A 19,094-nucleotide genomic window follows, 5' to 3' on the forward strand; every position below is an offset into this window, starting at 1 on the left:
CAGGGGCTTGGCCAGTCCGGCTGGCCAAAGCCCGAATGTCCTGGTGAAGTGGAGAGGGGATGACATCCTGGGTAGCCAGCAGGGATTGGAGTCTAAGATCTGGGCTAAGGGGTGGGGGGCAGTTCACAGCCTGGCGGGGCATCACTTAATGCCAGGGGCTGCCACAAGAGGTGGGAGGGACGCTGGCTCTCTGACCAGGGCCTCTAGCATGATGCCTGAGAAGGGGGGCAATTAGGCTAGGGTGCAGGATGTGAGTCAGGGTACCTGGGGCCACCCAGGGGAGGGTGGGGCTGCCCAGGGCTGAGATGAGGCAGCCTGAACTTGGGGGATGCAGAGCTGGGAGGGGCGGCTCGTCCAGCCTCCCAGGTGTGAGCTGCAGCAGCCTGAGTCCCTCCTCCTCTCAGCCAGGGCTTCACAGGACACGGCGTGGGGTGGACATCCTGGCCTCTCCAGCTGGCAGAAGAGCAGAGAGCCCCTCCCCACTGGTCTCAGGGCCTGGGGCCTCATGGTTGTCCCACTTTGCTAGGTGGCCCCATTGGTGGTCAGGAAGGGGAAGGCAAGAAGAAGAAGAGGGAGCAGAGGCTCAGGAGGACCAGTCAGCAGGGGCCCTGGGCCTATGGGGAGAGGGGGCAACCCCGTGTGGCACTGACATCTCTTCTTGAGGCCTACTCAGGGCTCTAAGCTGGGTACTGCATCAGGTTAGGAGACAACAGGGGCAGCACACATGAGGTGCGCATGGCACCTGGTGGGCTCTGCATGGTGGCTCGGGGCTGATGTGCTTCTGCAGGTCCCCTCTACAGAGAGTGGGTCAGAAAACTGGCCACTCTTCCTTGCCATGCGGTCCCAGGCTTGGCTCCAGCCTCCTCTTGGTGATGAGGCTCCTCTTTGCAAAGGCCAGTCCGCTGGGGAGTGGGACCCTGGTGGCCACCCCCAGGAAGGTGGAGTAGGGCAGGCCCCACTGCCTGAGAGCTGAGTGACTTCCAGGATCCAGACCCCTTCTCAGCCTGCGCAGCACCAGACACCTCGCCCCCCATCTTGGGGCACAGACTCCTGGTGTCCTCCAGCCACTGGCTGCAGCCGGCATTCCCAGGCAGACCCCTGTCTTGGGGGCAAATGCCCCAGAGGCTCCAGGTTACCCACGGGCTCAGGGATGGCTCCCACAGGGTGTTTCCAGGTCCCCGGAGAGTCGAGTAAGGTCCCGGAGCGCACGGCCGTAAGGCCTGGCCGGGGGGCTCGGGAGACAGGGCGTCCCCAGCCGGCCGCCCACCGGCAGCCCGGCGCTGTCACGTTCCAGCCGCCTGACTCAGGCCGCACAGGGCGGGGAGCCGGGAGGCGGTGCCGGCGCCCGCCTCGGCCCGGAGGCGGCACCAGGAAGCGCCCGCCCCGGCCGGAGCCGCCATGTAACCGGCGCCGCCCGGAGCCCGAGCCGCGCGGGCCCCAGCGACCCGCCCGCCATGGGGGACGAAGACGAGGATGAGAGCTGCGCCGTGGAGCTGCGGATCACAGAAGGTGGGTGTGGGGCCTGACTGCGGCTGCCCTGGGCGGGCCGGGACGGGTCATGGACCGGCTGGGTTCATTCACCCCCTGTGCCCACAGCCAACCTGACCGGGCACGAGGAGAAGGTGAGCGTGGAGAACTTCGAGCTGCTCAAGGTGCTGGGCACGGGAGGTGAGGACCCCCATCCACCGGGCAGGCGTCCCAGGCGCGGTGCCCCTGACCTCCTGCCTGCTCACTCCTGGGCCTGGGCCAGGCCACTGAGCAGGCCCCCCACCCTTTCCCGGCACAGCCTGCCTTGCCTGCCCCGCCCTGCCTTGCCAGGGTTTGCATGCCCACTTCCAGGACACTCCACGTTGACATCACTCCTCCCTCCACGGTCCTGTGCGTGCATGCCCCCCTGGATTTGCCAACACCTTGGGGAGGGGGACTTGCACCCCTCTCAAGTTATTTGCATAGCTCCTCCCTTTCTTTCAATATGGGATCCCCCTCCCACATTTTGCAAACGCCCCAGCGCTGGTTTGCGCATCTCTTCCCCAGCCAGGTGCACACCTCTGCCTCCCTTCCTTGCACTGGCATCTTTTCACATCCATCTGATCTCTCGCAGATTTGCACATGCCCCGCCCCCACGCCTCGAAGCAGGCCCCCTGGAGTTGCATGCTCTCCAGCCTGGTTTGCACATCCTTTCCCTGGTTTTGCTGGGCACCCTCCTGGGGTGTGCACACCCTTTCCTTAGAAGGCTCTGCCAGCTTTTTGCACACCTGCCTCTTGCCCCAGCTCCTTCGCCTAATTTGCACACCCTCCTGGGTTGGCATCGCCCCCACCCCCCAAGCCTGCACCAATCTCCCGCTCACAGCCTACCCTCCACCCACTCGCTGCTCCCACAGCCTACGGCAAGGTGTTCCTGGTGCGGAAGGCGGGCGGGCACGACGCGGGGAAGCTGTACGCCATGAAGGTGCTGCGCAAGGCGGCGCTGGTGCAGCGCGCCAAGACGCAGGAGCATACGCGCACGGAGCGCTCCGTGCTGGAGCTGGTGCGCCAGGCGCCCTTCCTGGTCACGCTGCACTACGCTTTCCAGACGGATGCCAAGCTGCACCTCATCCTGGGTGAGCGCACGCCACATCCCAACGGGGGTGGTGTGGCTGGGGGCAGGCGAGGCCACCTGATGGGGCTGCTTCCTAACTTCCGCTGCACCTCCCAGACTATGTGAGCGGAGGGGAGATGTTCACCCACCTCTACCAGCGCCAGTACTTCAAGGAAGCTGAGGTGCGCGTGTATGGGGGTGAGATCGTGCTGGCCCTGGAACACCTGCACAAGGTGGGTGAAGACCTGGTCACAGGCTGTTGCCATGGGAACTGGGTCTGGGCCTTCGAAGGAATCTGCAGGCAGGGCAGCCTCAGGCTTCCCCCTGGGCTTCCTGGGGGGCCAGTGGCGAGCTCGGTGGGAACTGGAGCTACTTCCCCAGGACCCCTTACAAGAAGCCTCATCGCTGCCTGATGGGGTCCCCTCCCCGGCACCTCCTCGAAGGGGCTTTCCTTTTTCAGGGAACTCAGGGCTGCATTCACAGAACTTCCTCAAATGGAAACCTCATGGCCTGGCTCCAAAGGCCTCCTTGAAATGGGGCTCTTCACGCAGACTTTCCTCTCCCTGGGACCTCGGGGCCTGTCCCACGGGGCCCTCCTTCTTTGCTTTATATCTTAAATGGCCTTTTTTATTCAGTGGCTCTGCCCTGAAGACCCCCCTCTACAGGCAGATGACCTTCTCTGGGGTGGGGGGTCTCCTTATCCTGAGCAGGGCCAGGAGCTGCAGGAGCTGGGGAGGGTTTGGGGGAGGAGGCCTCAGCACCCCTCTTGCTCCTACCAGCTCGGCATCATTTACCGAGACCTGAAACTGGAGAATGTGCTGCTGGACTCTGAGGGCCACATTGTCCTCACGGACTTCGGGCTGAGCAAGGAGTTCCTGACGGAGGAGGTGAGTGGAGGTTGTCTCTGCCTGCAGTGCCCCATTCGATCCTCCTTCCTGCCTTTTCCTGCTCTGGGCCTGCACTCTGGGGCTGCAGAAGTGAATAGCTCCAAGAAGTTTCCACAGCTCAACTCTCCAACCTCACAAGTTGAGCGAGTCTTACTCTGGGCCTTGTGGGGCGCTGGAGCACAGGAGAAGCTTGGCCATCTAAACAGGACCTCTTGCCCTCCCAGAAAGAGCGGACCTTCTCCTTCTGCGGCACCATTGAGTACATGGCCCCGGAAATCATCCGTAGCAAGACGGGGCATGGCAAGGTGGGTTGGCAGGGAAGTGGGGCTGGGGGAGGTGGAAAGAGGGGGTGTGAGGCAGGGGAGATGCAGGCTCTTACCCTGGCTCCACCCACAGGCTGTGGACTGGTGGAGCCTGGGTATCTTGCTCTTCGAGCTGCTGACCGGGGCCTCGCCCTTCACCCTGGAGGGTGAGAGGAACACACAGGCTGAGGTGTCTCGGTGAGTAGAGCTGGACGTGGAGGGCGGCCAGGGGGCTGCAGGGCCTGCCTGGGCAGCACTGTGGGGGGGGGGCTTGCTGCCCCTGACGCCCCCCCAATCCTCCCAGACGGATCCTGAAGTGCTCCCCTCCCTTCCCCCCTCGGATCGGGCCCGTGGCGCAGGACCTGCTGCAGCGGCTGCTTTGCAAGGATCCCAAGAAGCGATTGGGCGCGGGGCCCCAGGGGGCACAGGAAGTCCGGAACCACCCCTTCTTCCAGGTGAGGCTCCTGACTCAGGGCCCCACACCCCTGATGCATACCCAGGTGGGGCTGCTGTTCCAGGTTGAGGTTGTGCCTGGCCAGTTTCACTTTATTTGGAAATCCCCCCAGAGAAAGAAAGCAAGTGTGTGTAAGCTAGGTTTCTCTTCACATCCCTCCCCACTGAAACTTGGCAGATGCATTCCTGAAAGAAAGGATTCTAGGTTCATTGGCTGTTGGGACTCTCAGGGATTTGAGAATGGATTGGTTGGTCCTTTCATTGGACAGACCCAGAGAAGGCAGGTGACCTGCCCCAGATGGCACAGTAAATGGTGCCGAGCTGGGAACAGACCTTGGCTCTAGATAGATCTCCTTCTGGCCCAGATCAGTACTAAAACCCACACTTATGGCTTTTAGCACCCACCCAGGCATTTTGTTCTTTATCCCTGTCCCTGTGCAGTCTGTGTGCCTGTCATTCAGATGGATGGTTGGTCAGCACACATGGGTGTTTGCTCACTTGTTAGGAGCACACACGTTAGAGTACAGTGCAGAGTGAATCTGGCCGTGTGAGAATGCTCTGACTCAGGGGCTGGGCCTGGCCAGCGTCATCGCCCAGCAGAACTTTGTAACAGTGAACACCTACTGTGTGTCGGCCCTTTATAGACATGAACACATTTCACCCTCACAACTACCTGATTCTTATTTTTTAGATGGAGTTTCACTTTGTCTCCGGGGCTGGAGTGCAGTGGTGCGATCTTGGCTTACTGCAACCTCCACTTCACGAGTTCAAGCGATCCTGCTGCCTCAGCCTCCCAAGTAGTTGGGATTACAGGCACATGTCACCACGAGTGGCTAATTTTTATATTTTTAGTAGAGACGGGGTTTCACCATTTTGGCCAGGCTGGTCTTGAACTCCTGACCTCAAGTGATCCACCTGCCTCAGCCTCCCAAAGTGCTGGGATTACAGGTGTGAGCCACAGTGCCCTGCTTTGGGGACAAGGGATAACCACCTTGATTCTTGTCCCCATCTTTACAGATGAGGAAGCTGAGGCTCCAAACAGTTAAGTACTTTGTCCAGGAAGTGATGGAGCTCAGATTCAACCCAAGGCTGGGTGGCTTGAATGCCTGTCCTTAATGGTCTTCTGCTTAAGTGTAGGCATCAGATTTGCCACTCGTCTGACATCTAAACAAAAGCACCCATTTCTGGGCACTTATTGTGGGCCAGGTACTGTGTTACTCATACTTTGAGTGCCGTCTCTTTGAACCTTCTAAGCCTTGGGAGGGCCTGCCTGAGATGATTTCTTTTTCTTTTTTTTTTTTTTTTGAGACGGAGTCTGGCTCGGTCGCCCAGGCTGGAGTGCAGTGGCCGGATCTCAGCTCACTGCAAGCTCTGCCTCCCGGGTTTACGCCATTCTCCTGCCTCCGCCTCCCAAGTAGCTGGGACTACAGGCGCCCGCCTCATCGCCCGGCTAGTTTTTTGTATTCTTTAGTAGAGACGGGGTTTCACCGTATTAGCCAGGATGGTCTCGATCTCCTGACCTCGTGATCCGCCCGTCTCGGCCTCCCAAAGTGCTGGGATTACAGGCTTGAGCCACCGCGCCCGGCCTGAGATGATTTCTTAGACAGGAATCTATGTCTTTGAGGTGAAGATGTCCCTTTGCACAGGGTGGGGAGTTGGGGGTGGGGAAAGCATCTGAGCAGTGTTGGTTTCTTTCAGTGAATTCCTCAAGCCTACCCTTCGCCTATGCTGGGTGCTGCGCCAGATGCTGGAGTGGGTTGACCAGTAATACAGGAGAGGCCCCAAGGTCTTCAAGGCCTGATGTGTGGCAGGGGTGTTTCCCTCTTTCTGCCTTTTCTTTTTCTTTTCTTTTTTGGAGACAGAGTCTCACTCTATCGCCGAGAGTGCAGTGGCATGATCTCGGCTTACTGCAACCTCTGCCTCCCAGGTTCAAGTGATTCTCCTGCCTCAGCCTCCCGAGTAGCTGGGATTACAGATGCACACCATCGTGGCCAGCTAATTTTTGTATTTTTAGTAGAGTTAGGGATTCACCACGTTGGCCAGGTTGGTTTCAAACTCCTGGCCTCATGATCCACCCACCTTGGTCTCCCAAAGTGCTGGGATTACAGACGTGAGCCACCGCACCTGACCTCCTTCTGCCTTTTCTTGGACAGCTTCTTTGGTGATAGCAGTGCTCAGATCCTTGGTGGTAGAACTGGGGCCTTCCAACTTGAGTCAGTCACCTTGGCTACAGTGACAAAAAGTCCACCTCAAAATGGTGATATCCGTTGGAATCAAGTTTGGTGCTAGCAACAGAGATCAGAATGAACAGAGTGACCTAAGAGGTTTACTTATAACTAAACCTTTTATTATACTTACTTATAAATAAGTGACTTACTTATCTTTCTTCTCACATAAAAGAAGCCCAGATTAGCAGACCAGGGCTGCCGTGGTGTCTTCACAGTGCCACATTGTCTTCGGGAATCCAAACTCTTCTTTTTCTTTAAAATTTTTTTTTTTTTTTTTAAATTCTTAGCAAGTAGCTTCTATCCCTGGGGTTGCTTCATGGTCCAACATGGTTGCTGGAGCTCTTGCCATCTAAGCTGTCTCCCAGGTAGGGAGCAGGAGGAAGGAGAAGGGGCAAAACGGGCACTTGCCAACTAGCAACCTCCCTCTTGAGGATCTTTCCCTGGAATCCTATGTAATAATTTTTGCTGATAAGTTTTGGTCACCCCTAACTGCAAGCAAATTTGTAAAATATTCTTTTAATTGTGTATATTGGTTCCTGGAATAAAGCTGGGGCTATGGTACTAAGGAAGATAGGGAGAATGGATATTGAGCAGGCAATCCACAGGTTCCGCCACATTAGCTTAAACATAAAAGGGCATGTTTTGGCTCCCATAAGTGAAAAGGCCAAGGGAAAGTGATCTGACTTAAGCATGTCCAGGTGCTGAAACTATGGCCCTTGGTTCTGCTTTTCTGCATGGGGACTTCATCTAACCCTGACAGGGTCCCCAGCAGTTCCAGGCCACATCGTTTTAGATTTAAGTGCAGTAGGAGAAAGAGATTTGTTTGTTTTTTCACACCAACTCTCCTTTTTTTTTGAAATGGGGTTTTTCACTCTTGTCACCCAGGCTGGAGTGCAGTGGCGCTATCTTGGCTCACTGCAACCTCTGCTTCCTGAGTTCAAGTGATTCTCCTGCCTCAGCCTCCCAAGTAGCTGGGATTACAGGTGTGCATCACCATGCCCAGTAATTTTTTTTTTTTTTTTTTTTTTTTTTTTTTTTTTGTATTTTTAGTAGAGATGGGGTTTCACCATGTTAACCAGGCTGGTCTTGGACTCCTGACCTCAGGTGATCCAGCCTCCTCGGCCTCCCAAAATCCTGGGATTATAGGCATGAGCCACCACACCCAACCTTTTCACACCAATTCTATTAAAAGTTCCAGAACTGACTGAGTGTGGTAGAATGGTGGTTCTCTAAGAGGAACAGGGATTGTATTACCAGAGGGAGAAAGAAGCCAGGGAGGGAGGAGGAATAGCTGCCCACCCCAAATGCCAGTGGGCCCTTGCCTCATGGAGGAACTGCCCAGTGAGGGTGGGCTGAGTGAAGGGAGTTTCTCGTTCCTGACCTTTGACACCTAATCTCTGATTCCCTTCCCTCAGGGCCTAGATTGGGCCGCTCTGGCTGCCAGGAAGATTCCAGCCCCATTCCGGCCCCAAATCCGCTCAGAGCTGGATGTGGGCAACTTTGCAGAGGAATTCACTCGGCTGGAGCCTGTCTACTCACCCCCTGGCAGCCCCCCACCTGGGGACCCCCGCATCTTTCAGGTGAGGATAAACTCATGGAACCCAGATGCAGGAGAGATGAGATGTCGCAGTCTGCCTCAGCCCTGGCTGACCCGAGGACACTGCCTAGGCCTTGTGTCCTGATTGGGACTCAACGTCTGCCCTAGATGTCTCCACGTAAAGGGGACCTAGGGTTGTCAGTCACAGAGACCACCAGGGCAGGATGTGTGTTTGATAGTTCATGATTTATCTTTAAACCTTCTGTTAATTTCCCTTCTATTCTATCATCTCTTTATTGTTATGTAAAAATATTGTTTAAATTTATTCACTTGCAGCTGGGTGAGGTGGCTCACACCTGTAATCCCAGCACTTTGGGAGGCTGACGTGGGCAGATCACCTCAGGTCAGGAGTTCAAGACCAGCCTGGCCAACATGGTGAAACCCCACCTCTACTAAAAATACAAAAATTAGCTGGATGTGGTGGTGGGTGCATGTAATCCCAGCTACTCGGGAGGCTGAGGTGGCAGAATCGCTTGAACCTGGGAGGCGGAGGTTGCAGTGAGCCGAGATCGCACCATTGCATTCCAGGCTGGGTGGCAGAGTAAAACTCTGTCTCAAAAAAAACAAAACAAAGAAAAAAGAGATCTTCACCTGCTTATGTGGACACCTAGGAGGAGACACATGTTGATATTGTGGCTTTGCACGCCCTTGGCATAGCATGGTACACTCCTGGAGGGACAGGTCCCCTCCACTGATTTATTTTTTATTTTTTTGAGACGGAGTCTCAGTCTGTCGCCAGGCTAGAGTGCAGTGGCTGGATCTCGGCTCACTGCAATCTCCGCCTCCTGGGTTCAAGCGATTCTCCTGCCTCAGCCTCCTGAGTAGTTGGGACTACAGGCGCCCGCCACCACGCACAGCTAATTTTTGTATTTTTAGTAGAGACAGGGTTTCACCATGTTGGCCTGGATGGTCTTGATCTTTTGACCTTGTGATCTGCCCGCCTCAGCCTCCCAAAGTGCTGGGATTAGAGGCGTGAACCACCATGCCCAGCCCCCTCCACTGAATTTTAGAAGCTTACACCTTTTGGACAAGTCCAAACTCCCTTTGCTTGGCATTGAGGCCCTTCATGATGTGGTCCTTGCTTAGAACCTTAGCCTCAGTTCTCATCATTTTCCTACTTGATGCTCTGGAGGGCATGATCAAACTGCTCAGAGGTTCCAGAATACACCTCTGTGCCTTTGCACATGCTATTCTTGCTACCTGGAGTACATTCCCTACAGTAGTCTATCTGGCAAGCTTCTAATCTCTTTTAGGCCTCTTTGTCTGCTCACCTGGCCCAGGGGGTCAGTCACCCTTTCTCTGTGCTGCAGTCCTCTGTGGACAGCACCTCCTTCTGTGCAGTTTATCATGTTGCCATAATGATCATATCATTATCACTAAATAAACCAGTATGGTTTGTTTAATAGACAGACCAAGTATGGCTGGATAAGTCCCTTCTCTGAAGCTCTTAAAATTGACAACTCTGTGCTTGAATGTCCACATTCCATTCCATTGTCTCACAGCCCTCATGAGAAAGTTCTTTCTTGTGAATTGGTAGGTACTTTCATTCATTCATTTAATGATTCAAAAATGTGTAGTGAGTGCCTAAAATATTCCACGTACGGATCTGGACACTACATTTTAGGAGAAAATGACACATAGTTTATTTTAAAATTATTTTAAAATTAATTAATTAATTAATTTTTTTAGAGACAGGATCTTGTTCTGTTGCCCAGGCTGGAGTGCAGTTGGGCAACCATGGCTCACTGCAATCTTGAACTCCTGGACTTGAGTGATCCTCCCACCTCAGCCTGCCCAATAGCTAGGACTATAGGCAAGTGCCACCACACCCAGATAATTATTATTATCATTTTTTTTGAGACGGAGTTTCACTCTTGTTGCCCAGCCTAGAGTGCAATGGCATGATATTGGCTCACCGCAACCTCTGCTTCCCGGGTTCAAGCGATTCTACGTGCCTCAGCCTCCTGAGTGGCTGAGATTACAGGCATGTGCCACCACGCCTGGCTAATTTTTGTATTATTAGTAGAGATGGGGTTTCTCCATGTTGGTCAGGCTGGTCTCAAACTCCTGACCTCAGGTGATCTACCTGCCTCAGCCTCCCAAAGTGCTGGGATTACAGGCATGAGCCACCGCGCCCGGCCACCACACACAATTAAAATGACCCTTGAAAGCTTCTCAAATTGCCAGGACATGGATCTTTAGGAAAAGCAAAGAATTAACTCTGGTTTCTTTTTGCATTTCTTCAGTAGCTCCCCTTGCAGAAGGAGCCAAAGTCTGGCTTGAAAGGGAGGAATAAAGGTTGTTTTCCTCAGCGGATAGAGTTGGATTGTCATAGGCTAAGCGTCAATTCAGGCCACACTTTGAATACATTCAATGGTCCTTTCAGGACCTTCAGCCCTTGGCACCTGGGGAGGAATAGGTGGTCACTCTGATGAGAAAGTTGGGGTCACAGGCTGGTGGGGACAGACATGGCTCCAACTGATTATAAAACCAGATGGAATAAAATGTGTCCACATATCCTATGTGTACCAGGATGCAACTGGAACACCCGCCACTGCCCCCTTGTCCAGGGTCTTGCCTCTGCCTGGTTCCCCACCAGAGTCTCCTCACCTGCACCCCCAACCCCCATGCCCATCCCCCTGACTCCCGCCCTGCAGGGATACTCCTTTGTGGCACCCTCCATCCTCTTCGACCACAACAATGCGGTGATGACCGATGTGCTGGAAGCGCCTGGTGCTGGAGACCCGCCAGGTCGGGCAGCGGTGGCCAGGAGCGCTATGATGCAGGTGGGCTGGGCTGGGCTGGGGGGAAATTGGTTTTAGGAGGAGCCTAGGCCGGGGGGACTCTAGGCCTAGATCCAACTGGTGCCCGCAGCGTGAACTCTGTGAGGTCCCAAGCCTCTGCGACATGGGGCGTGGCGGGGCCACGGGGCTACCAGGTGGGACCTCTGACACGCCCCCTTCACCTCTGCCTCCAGGACTCGCCCTTCTTCCAGCAGTATGAGCTGGACCTGCGGGAGCCTGCGCTGGGCCAGGGCAGCTTCTCTGTGTGTCGCCGCTGCCGCCAGCGCCAGAGCGGCCAGGAGTTCGCAGTCAAGATCCTCAGTCGCAGGTGGGAGGGCCCAGGCGTGGGTAGGGGTGGGGTGGCAGAGCGCCGTCCCGGGGGCGGGGCCGAGGCACGGCGACCGTAACTCCTTCTGCGTCCCCCAGGCTGGAGGCGAACACGCAGCGCGAAGTGGCTGCCCTGCGCCTGTGCCAGTCACATCCCAACGTGGTGAATCTGCACGAGGTGCATCACGACCAGGTGATGGCTTCCGGCTGGGGAGGGCGGAGAGAAAAGGGGCAGACGGCGGGGCTTGGGGGCACTATGGGCGGGATCTAGGGGCAAATTCGGAGGGGCCTAGCGTTTGATTCGGGGCCCGAAGGGACCAGGGAGGCGCAGGAAGTGGAATTTGAGGGGAGTAGGGCCTAAGGACAGGAAGGCGGAGCTGAGGATGGGGAAAAGGGACCTTGGCTGGGCGTGATGGCTCACGCCTGTGATCCCAGCACTTTGGGAGGCGGACGTGGGCGGATCACTTGAGGTCAGGAGTTCGAGACCAGCCTGGGAACACCGCGAAAAATACAAAAATTAGCCGGACGCGGTGGCATGCGCCTGTAATCCCAGCTACTTAGGAGGCTGAGGCACGAGAATCGCTTGAACCCGGGAGGCAGAGGTTACAGTGAGCCGAGATCGTGCCACTGCACTCCAGCCTGGGCAACAAAGCGAGACTGTCTCCAAAAAAAAAAAAAGAAAGAAAGAAAAAGGATTTTGAGGAGGGGTTGCTTGAACTTGGGCAGGGCTTGAGGGCCGGGGACGGGGCCTGGGTGGTGGGAGGGGGCCCACCGTCGTGGGCAGGTAGTGACCGTGGCCCGCCACGCCGCCCGCAGCTGCACACGTACCTGGTTCTGGAGCTACTGCGGGGTGGGGAGCTGCTGGAGCACATCCGCAAGAAGCGGCACTTCAGTGAGTCGGAAGCGAGCCAGATCCTGCGCAGCCTCGTGTCGGCCGTGAGCTTCATGCACGAGGAGGCAGGCGTGGTGCACCGCGACCTCAAGCCGGAGGTGGGCAAGCGGCCTCGGCGGCGGGGCGGGGCTGTGGCGTCCAGGGCTGCCTCTGACCACCACCCCGCCGCCCTCGCAGAACATCCTGTACGCCGACGACACGCCCGGGGCCCCGGTGAAGATCATCGACTTCGGGTTCGCGCGGCTGCGGCCGCAGAGTCCCGGGGTGCCCATGCAGACGCCCTGCTTCACGCTGCAGTACGCTGCCCCCGAGCTGCTGGCTCAGCAGGGCTACGACGAGTCCTGCGACCTGTGGAGCCTGGGCGTCATTCTGGTATGGGACGCGGTCCTCGAGGCGGGGTCAGGGTCACTCTGTCGTCTTCCTGATGTGGAGCAGCATGAGGGAGGGGATAGGGGTCATCTTGGTGGGGGCGGCTGGGTTTCGTCTGAGGCTGGGATCGGGGTGGTTCAAATGCAGAGGCAGGGTTGCTCTGGTGCTAGAGTCGGAACATCCGGGTATTGGGGGTTAGAAGTCAAGGTTCACCACGCGTGCTCCTAATGGGGAGGGTGAGTGGTTCTGTGGGAGCTGAGGGGTCAGCCTCGGCCCTGCAGCCTGGGCCGGTCTCACCTTCCCTTCACCCCTCCTAGTACATGATGCTGTCGGGGCAGGTCCCCTTCCAGGGGGCCTCTGGCCAGGGCGGGCAGAGCCAGGCGGCTGAGATCATGTGCAAAATCCGCGAGGGGCGCTTCTCCCTTGACGGGGAGGCCTGGCAGGGCGTATCCGAGGAAGCCAAGGAGCTGGTCCGAGGTGCGGAGCTGGAGGTCACAGATCATGGTTGGGGAGGGGGACGCTGGACAGAGATGGTCACTGGGTCAGGTGTCCTGGTTGGGGATGGGTAGGGGAGGAGAGTGGAGCTGTTACCATCTCTCTGGGGCTCAGCCTCTACGCCAGGCTCCTCCCACACTTCCTTGCCCCGCCTCCAGGGCTCCTGACTGTGGACCCCGCCAAGCGGCTGAAGCTCGAGGGACTGCGGGACAGCTCGTGGCTGCAGGACGGCAGCGCGCGCTCCTCGCCCCCGCTCCGGACGCCCGACGTGCTAGAGTCCTCTGGGCCCGCAGTGCGCTCCGGTCTCAACGCCACCTTCATGGTAAGGGGCGGGGTCCGTTGAAGGGGTGGGCGGAGCCTCGAGAGGTGGGGTCTGGGGAGGCGGGGCCATCGGAGCCCAGAAAGGGGAGGTGCGGCTGGGCGCGGTGGCTCACGCGTGTAATCCCAACGCTTTGGGAGGCTGAGGCGGGCGGATCAGGAGGTCAGGAGTTCGAGACCCGCTTGAACAACATGGTGAAACCCCGTCTCTACTAAAAATACAAAAATTAGCCTGGCGTGGTGGCGCGCGCCTGTAATCCCAGCTACTCAGAGGCTGAATCAGGAGAATCTCTTGAACCCAGGAGGCGGAGGTTGCAGTGAGCTGAGATTACGCAACTGCACTCCAGCCCGGGCGCCAGAGCGAGACTCCGTCAGGTGAACCGAATCCGGCCTCTGGTCGGTCTGGAGGCCAAGGCCCTGTCGGCCTAGGCCTTGACTTAGGCGGCTGGAGGCAGGGTCTGGGAATGGGGGTCAAAGTCAGATCTGGAAGCCGGGGTCAGGCGGAGGTGGGGGCACGTGATCACCCCTTCCTTTCTACCAGGCGTTCAACCGGGGCAAGCGGGAGGGCTTCTTCCTGAAGAGCGTGGAGAACGCACCCCTGGCCAAGCGGCGGAAGCAGAAGCTGCGGAGCGCCACCGCCTCCCGCCGCGGCTCCCCCGCACCAGCCGCCCCGGGTCGAGCCCCACCGCCGCCAAGGGGCCCCTCGCCGAGCCAACGGCCCCTGCCCCCCTCCTAATCCCCGCCACTGTGACCCCCTTCCCTTATAGGGGCTGTGACCTGGGAGCTCGGCTCACTCCCGGAGGCCTCTGCCAGCGGCCGACCTGATCCCCAAGGGACTGTCCTTCCCTCTCCTACCCCACCCCACTCCCAGACAGAGCAGAAGTATTTTTATAAGCAGAGAATTTTTTATGTCTTACCAGATAGAAATGCAGGGAAGGGGGGGCCTGCTGGGGAGTGGGGTTTGGGGGGCCCTATCCCACGACACTGCCTCTTCTGGGCAGAAGGCCCCTCCAGGGGGACTGCTCCAACAGGAAAGGGCCCCTCCCCCACTTCTAAGCACTGAGTTAGGAGTGCTAACTCCTAAACTGGGACCCCCTCCCCTGTTCTCCCCTGAGGCCCCGTTCCTGGGAGGGGCACCCCTCAACTGTCACTTTATGGACTGTCCGTGCAATTACGTCCACCAAAGACCTGTGTTGGGGGGACTGAAGGAGGGGCCCTGGGGGACCCCCTGAAGCATTTCTGCCTCATTTTATGTCACCTGCTTCTCCCCTGTTGGGGCTAAGGAAGGAGATAGGTGGCCCCCAAAAGAGGAGGCCCTCTTCTCACCCACCCCCTCCCCTTTGGCACAGCTACTCCTGGCTGGGGGTGGGGCCTTGGGGGTCTGGGCTGGGCATCCATGGTCACTGCCTCAGCCCATCCAGGCTGTGCCTTTGACTTTAAAATAAAAGTCCACCCAGTGCTGTGTGTGGCATCTGTGTGTTCTCGTTCGTGTGGGTGTCTAGAGCAGAGATTCTGGGCAGACATGGAGTTTGGGACCTCAGTGGGGAGGGACAGGCAGACTCTTCTGGGCACGAAGATATTCTTTGTTCCTTGACTTTTGCTATGAGCAGGAGGGCGCAACTCTCATCCTGGGTGTATGTCCGGACAGCTCTGCTGGGTATCATTTAGGATTCTCTTGGTCGTAAATACAGCTGCTGCTTGACTTAGGGTTGAACTACATCCCGATAAACCCAACTTAAATAGAAAATGCTGAAAGCCGAAAATACATTTAATGTCTGCAACACAGCAGACGGTGCCCGACTTAGGATCGTTTGATTTACTGGCTTTCAACTTTACCATGGTGCCAAAGCGATAGGCTTTCAGTAGAAAACATAAATGGTAAGGAGCTTCCTGACTTACGATGGGATTACTCATCGTAGGTTGAATAATTTGTGTCAAGCATAAGTCAGTCGGGGACTGTCTGTAAGACAAAACCCAACCCAAACTTGCTTAAGCAAAACACAGGGTTTTGAGGGGCTCTTGTAACAACGCAGCTTCTCGATAGCTTCAGGCAAGACCTAATCCAGACTGAAGCACATGATCGGGACTCAGCTGCCGAGTCTCGGCTTTTTATCGTTTTCTTGGTGGTGGTCCAGTCTGCAGGACTCTCCTTATGGACCCAAGACAGGGGCCAGGCACTCCAGGGGCCCCAGACAGAAATCTGGAGAAGGAAGCGGTTTCATGATTCCCAAGGGAAGTCCTGAGCTGTGCTCTGATTGGAGCCACTGAGGTCATGTGCCCACACTGAACCAATCACTGTGGCCAGGGAGGCAGTGTGCTGATTGGCTTAGATCTGGATCATGGCCTCCCCTCTGGAGGCTCATTGGGTGGAGAGTAGGGGAGGGGTGGGCCCTGGAGGGAAGTACCTTGAACCCGGCTGGGTGGTCAGTGAAGGTGGGAGTGAGCGAAGCAGCCCTACTCATTAGGGCCCTCACTGGGATCAGAGCTTGGTTCCCCTCAGGGAGTGTCTGAGATTCCTCCCTGTGTGATCCTTGCGGGGTGTGTGGGTGCGTGTGTGTAGCCATAGGGCGGTGTGGCCTGAGCACCTTTGCTGGCACCACAGGTCAGGGCCTTTTGTCCACACATGGGGATGTTCTGACAGCTCCCACCCCAGGGTCTGCCTGGACCCCACCCTGCCCCGCCTCCCCATCGTTTCTCTCCCTGTTACTACCCTGTGAGATCATCTCACGTGGACCTTCCCCTCCTGTCCCCGGGAGGCCTGGGGATCTGGCCTGGGACCCAGAGGTGCCCAGGAGAGGCGAACCAGGCAGGCCTTGTGGGCAGGTGGGGCCCCAGGGGAGTGGAAAGGGCGGGTATGTGGGCGCCAGCTGTGTCCCATCCTGGTGGTCTGAGAGAACAGGAAGGGGCCCAGGACAAGGACCTCGGAGGACAGAAGAAATTCTGAGGCTCTAATTCTGACTCCTGTGTTACCAGCTGTGTGTGTGACTTTAGTAAGTCACTTAACACCCTCAGCCTTCCCTATTTGTTGAAAAGAGGAACTAGAGAATTAACAGATGTAAGAGTGTGGTCACTCAGTCACCAGGAATTTATTGAGATTTACTTATCTCTTCCAACGTGTAGGGACCCTTCTGAGCACTCTAGGTGGGAATCTCACTGAAGGAAATGAAAGCGTCCATTTCATCAGATACTCACAAGCACTGAGTATTACCATTTCAAAACCTTTGCTAATTGGGTAGATGCAAAATAGTCTCTCATCTTCAATTTCTTCACCTCTCATTCCATGTAACTCATAGTCACCCTATGAAAGAGGTATCCTTAGCCTCATTTCTTCCTATTAATTAATTAATTAAGCTTTTATTTAAAAAAGAATTTTTTTTTTTTGAGACGGAGTCTGGCTCTGTTGCCCAAGGCTAGAGTGCAGGGGTGTGATCTCAGTTCACTGCAACCTCTGCCTCCTGGGTTCAAGTGATTCACTTGCCTCAGCCTCCCGAGTAGCTGGGATTACAGGCACTCACCACCACAACTGGCTAATTTTGTATTTTTAGTAGAGACGAGGTTTCACCATGTTGGGCAGGCTGGTCTCAAACTGCTGACCTCAGGTGATCCGCCCGCCTCAGCCTCCCAAAATGATGGGATTACAGGTGTGAGCCACCATGCTTTGCCTCATTTAGCTTTTAGAGATGGGGTCTTGCCCTGTTGCCCCAGCTGGAATGCAGTGGTGCCATCATAGCTCACTGCAGCCTCAAACTCTTGGGCTCAAGCGATCCTTCTGCTTCAGCCTCTGGAGTACTTAGCCTCATTTCAGGGGTGAAGAAACGGGTTCAGAGGATGCAGTAACCCAGAGAAGGGAGGATGCTGGGCTGGAAAGAGCAGGGACTTAGAGGAATGAGCCAGCCTTTATTTGAATCCTGCCTCTTCTCTGTGTGGTCAGGGAGCCTGCGGGTGGGAGATAGATGTGACTGAGCTGCAGGCTGGCCAGGGTGTAAACTGGCAGAGTGGAAGGGGACACGGTGGGCACAGGCAGGGAGGTAGGGAGGCCAGAGACCAGGTCTTAGGTCTGGCTCCCTGCTTCTGTACCTTGACTTTGGCTGCTGACCAGCCTTGCCTAACATGAAGGCTGGCTCTTCCAGGGGAGCCAGGAGAGCTCACCCTCCTGCACTGGGCTTCTGTTTCCACTGCACTCTTCAAATGTCCTCAGTGAGCAGGCTTGGGCTTCCTGCTCTGATAAAATGTTGGTGCCCCCGAAAGGGTCCGACAGCCCTGTAAACCTCTCGCTCCCTCCAAATCACTGTCAACTTTTTTTTTTTTTTTGAGACGGAGTTTTGCTCTGGTTGCGCAGGCTGGAGTGCAATGGCGTGATCTTGGCTCACCACAACCTCCCCCTCCTGGGTTCAAGCATTTCTGCCTCAGCCTCCCAAGTAGCTGGGATTACAGGCATGTGCCTCCATGCCTGGCTAATTTTGTATTTTTAGTAGAGATGGGGTTTCTCTATGTTGGTCAGGCTGGTCTCAAACTCCTGACCTTAGGTGATCCTCCCCCCTTGGCCTCCCAAAGTGCTGGGATTACAGTCATGAGACACCGCTCCTGGCCTGCTGTTAACTATTAATAACTACTGTTAGAACTAAAGTTCTGGCCAGACACAGTGGCTCATGCCTGTAATCCCAGGACTTTAGGAGGCCGAGGTGGGAGGATCACCTGAGGTCAGGAGTTCGAGACCAGCCTGGCCAACATGGTGAAAGCCTGTCGCTACTAAAAATAAAAAAATTAGCCAGGCATGGTGGCGCATGCATGTAATCCCAGCTACTAGGGAGGCTGAGGATCTCAAAGTTCTAGAGTCACTGTTTGACTCTAAGCAAGTTACTTCTCCCTAAACTACTTTGGGGGTGTAAACAAAAATATTCCATATGAATGTAGAGATTGCAAACTGGCCTGTGCCTGGCCTATAGAAACTCATTTTTGGGGTCAGCACTTTTTTAAATTTTTGAGACAGTGTTTTACTATGTTGTCCACGCTTGAATGTAGTGGTGCAATCTCGGCTCACTATAGCTTCAACCTTCTGGGCCCAAGTGATCCTCCAACCTGAGCCACCCAAGTAGCTGGGATTACAGGCATGCGCCACCATGCCTGGCTAATTTTGTATTTTTGTAGAGATGGGGTTTCACCAAGTTGTCCAGGCTGGTCTTGAACTCCTGAGCTCAAGTGATCTGCTTCCCAAAATGTTGGGACTACAGGCATTAGCCACCGCGCCTGGCCTAAAATGAGGAAAAGCATATGGAATCCTAGATGTTAGGCTTCTACTGATGAGCTGGAAGGGCTGGCCCTGGGGCAGTCTTCCTGCATGGTCTAGTCAGCTGGAGTAGAATCAGCTACCACCACAGACAGGGCCTCTGCTTTCCAGGTTGCTGCAGTCCCCACCACTCCCTATTATTACACCAGCTCTGTCCCGCATTCATCTCTCTGGACCATCTAGGCATTTGAGTTTGTGACTCTGATATAAACAGTCTCCTTCCATGGTCACTGCTGCACAAAAACGGGCTTTGTGAAATTTCAAAGATGCCCCTTAAATCTTTTATTTTTGGCCAGGTGTGGTGGCTCGTGCCTGTAATTCCAGCACTTTGGGAGGCAGAGGCGGGCGGATCACTTGAGGTCAGGAGTTCAAGATCAGCCCAGTCATGGCAAAACCCTGTCTCTACCTAAAAATACAAAAATTAGCTGGGTGTGGTGGCACCTGCCTGTAATCCCGTCTACTCAGGAGGCTGAGGGAGGGGAATCGCTTGAACCCGGGAGGCGGAGGTTACAGTGAGCAGAGATGGTGCCACTGCACTCCAGCCTGGGTAACAGAGTGAGACTCCATCTCAAAAAAAA

At 55.9% G+C, this 19,094-nt stretch overlaps 1 protein-coding gene across 2 annotated transcripts; it reads left to right on the plus strand.

The window, feature by feature from the left end:
* Positions 1–136: 136 nt before the first annotated feature.
* Positions 137–14,700, plus strand: RPS6KA4 (ribosomal protein S6 kinase A4). Of its 2 annotated transcripts, none has more exons than XM_017892963.1 (17): positions 137–1,509; positions 1,597–1,668; positions 2,382–2,600; positions 2,696–2,811; positions 3,358–3,465; positions 3,690–3,770; positions 3,862–3,965; positions 4,072–4,222; positions 7,864–8,028; positions 10,703–10,831; positions 11,023–11,156; positions 11,255–11,348; positions 11,972–12,145; positions 12,225–12,419; positions 12,734–12,893; positions 13,070–13,233; positions 13,771–14,700. In XM_017892963.1, the coding sequence occupies exons 1-17, from the start codon at positions 1,455–1,457 to the stop codon at positions 13,963–13,965; spliced, it is 2,316 nt and encodes a 771-aa protein (XP_017748452.1). In that variant the 5' UTR covers positions 137–1,454; the 3' UTR covers positions 13,966–14,700. The 2 variants fall into 2 exon arrangements, with proteins under 2 accessions (XP_017748452.1, XP_017748463.1); XM_017892974.1 differs by having other exon boundaries at positions 1,372–1,509; positions 1,597–1,622.
* Positions 14,701–19,094: the final 4,394 nt, after the last annotated feature.

The sequence above is a fragment of the Rhinopithecus bieti genome, unplaced genomic scaffold, assembly GCF_001698545.2.
Source record: "Rhinopithecus bieti isolate Rb0 unplaced genomic scaffold, ASM169854v2 scaffold_1017, whole genome shotgun sequence".
Lineage (NCBI taxonomy): Eukaryota > Metazoa > Chordata > Mammalia > Primates > Cercopithecidae > Rhinopithecus > Rhinopithecus bieti.

Bases quoted from the DNA above. Each gene is read 5' to 3' on its own strand.
- RPS6KA4 (XM_017892963.1), top strand. From the start codon at position 1,455: ATGGGGGACGAAGACGAGGATGAGAGCTGCGCCGTGGAGCTGCGGATC. The intron at 4,223-7,863 runs GTGAGGCTCCTG...CCCTTCCCTCAG, and splicing joins GGAACCACCCCTTCTTCCAG to GGCCTAGATTGGGCCGCTCT. The intron at 8,029-10,702 runs GTGAGGATAAAC...CCCGCCCTGCAG, and splicing joins GGGACCCCCGCATCTTTCAG to GGATACTCCTTTGTGGCACC.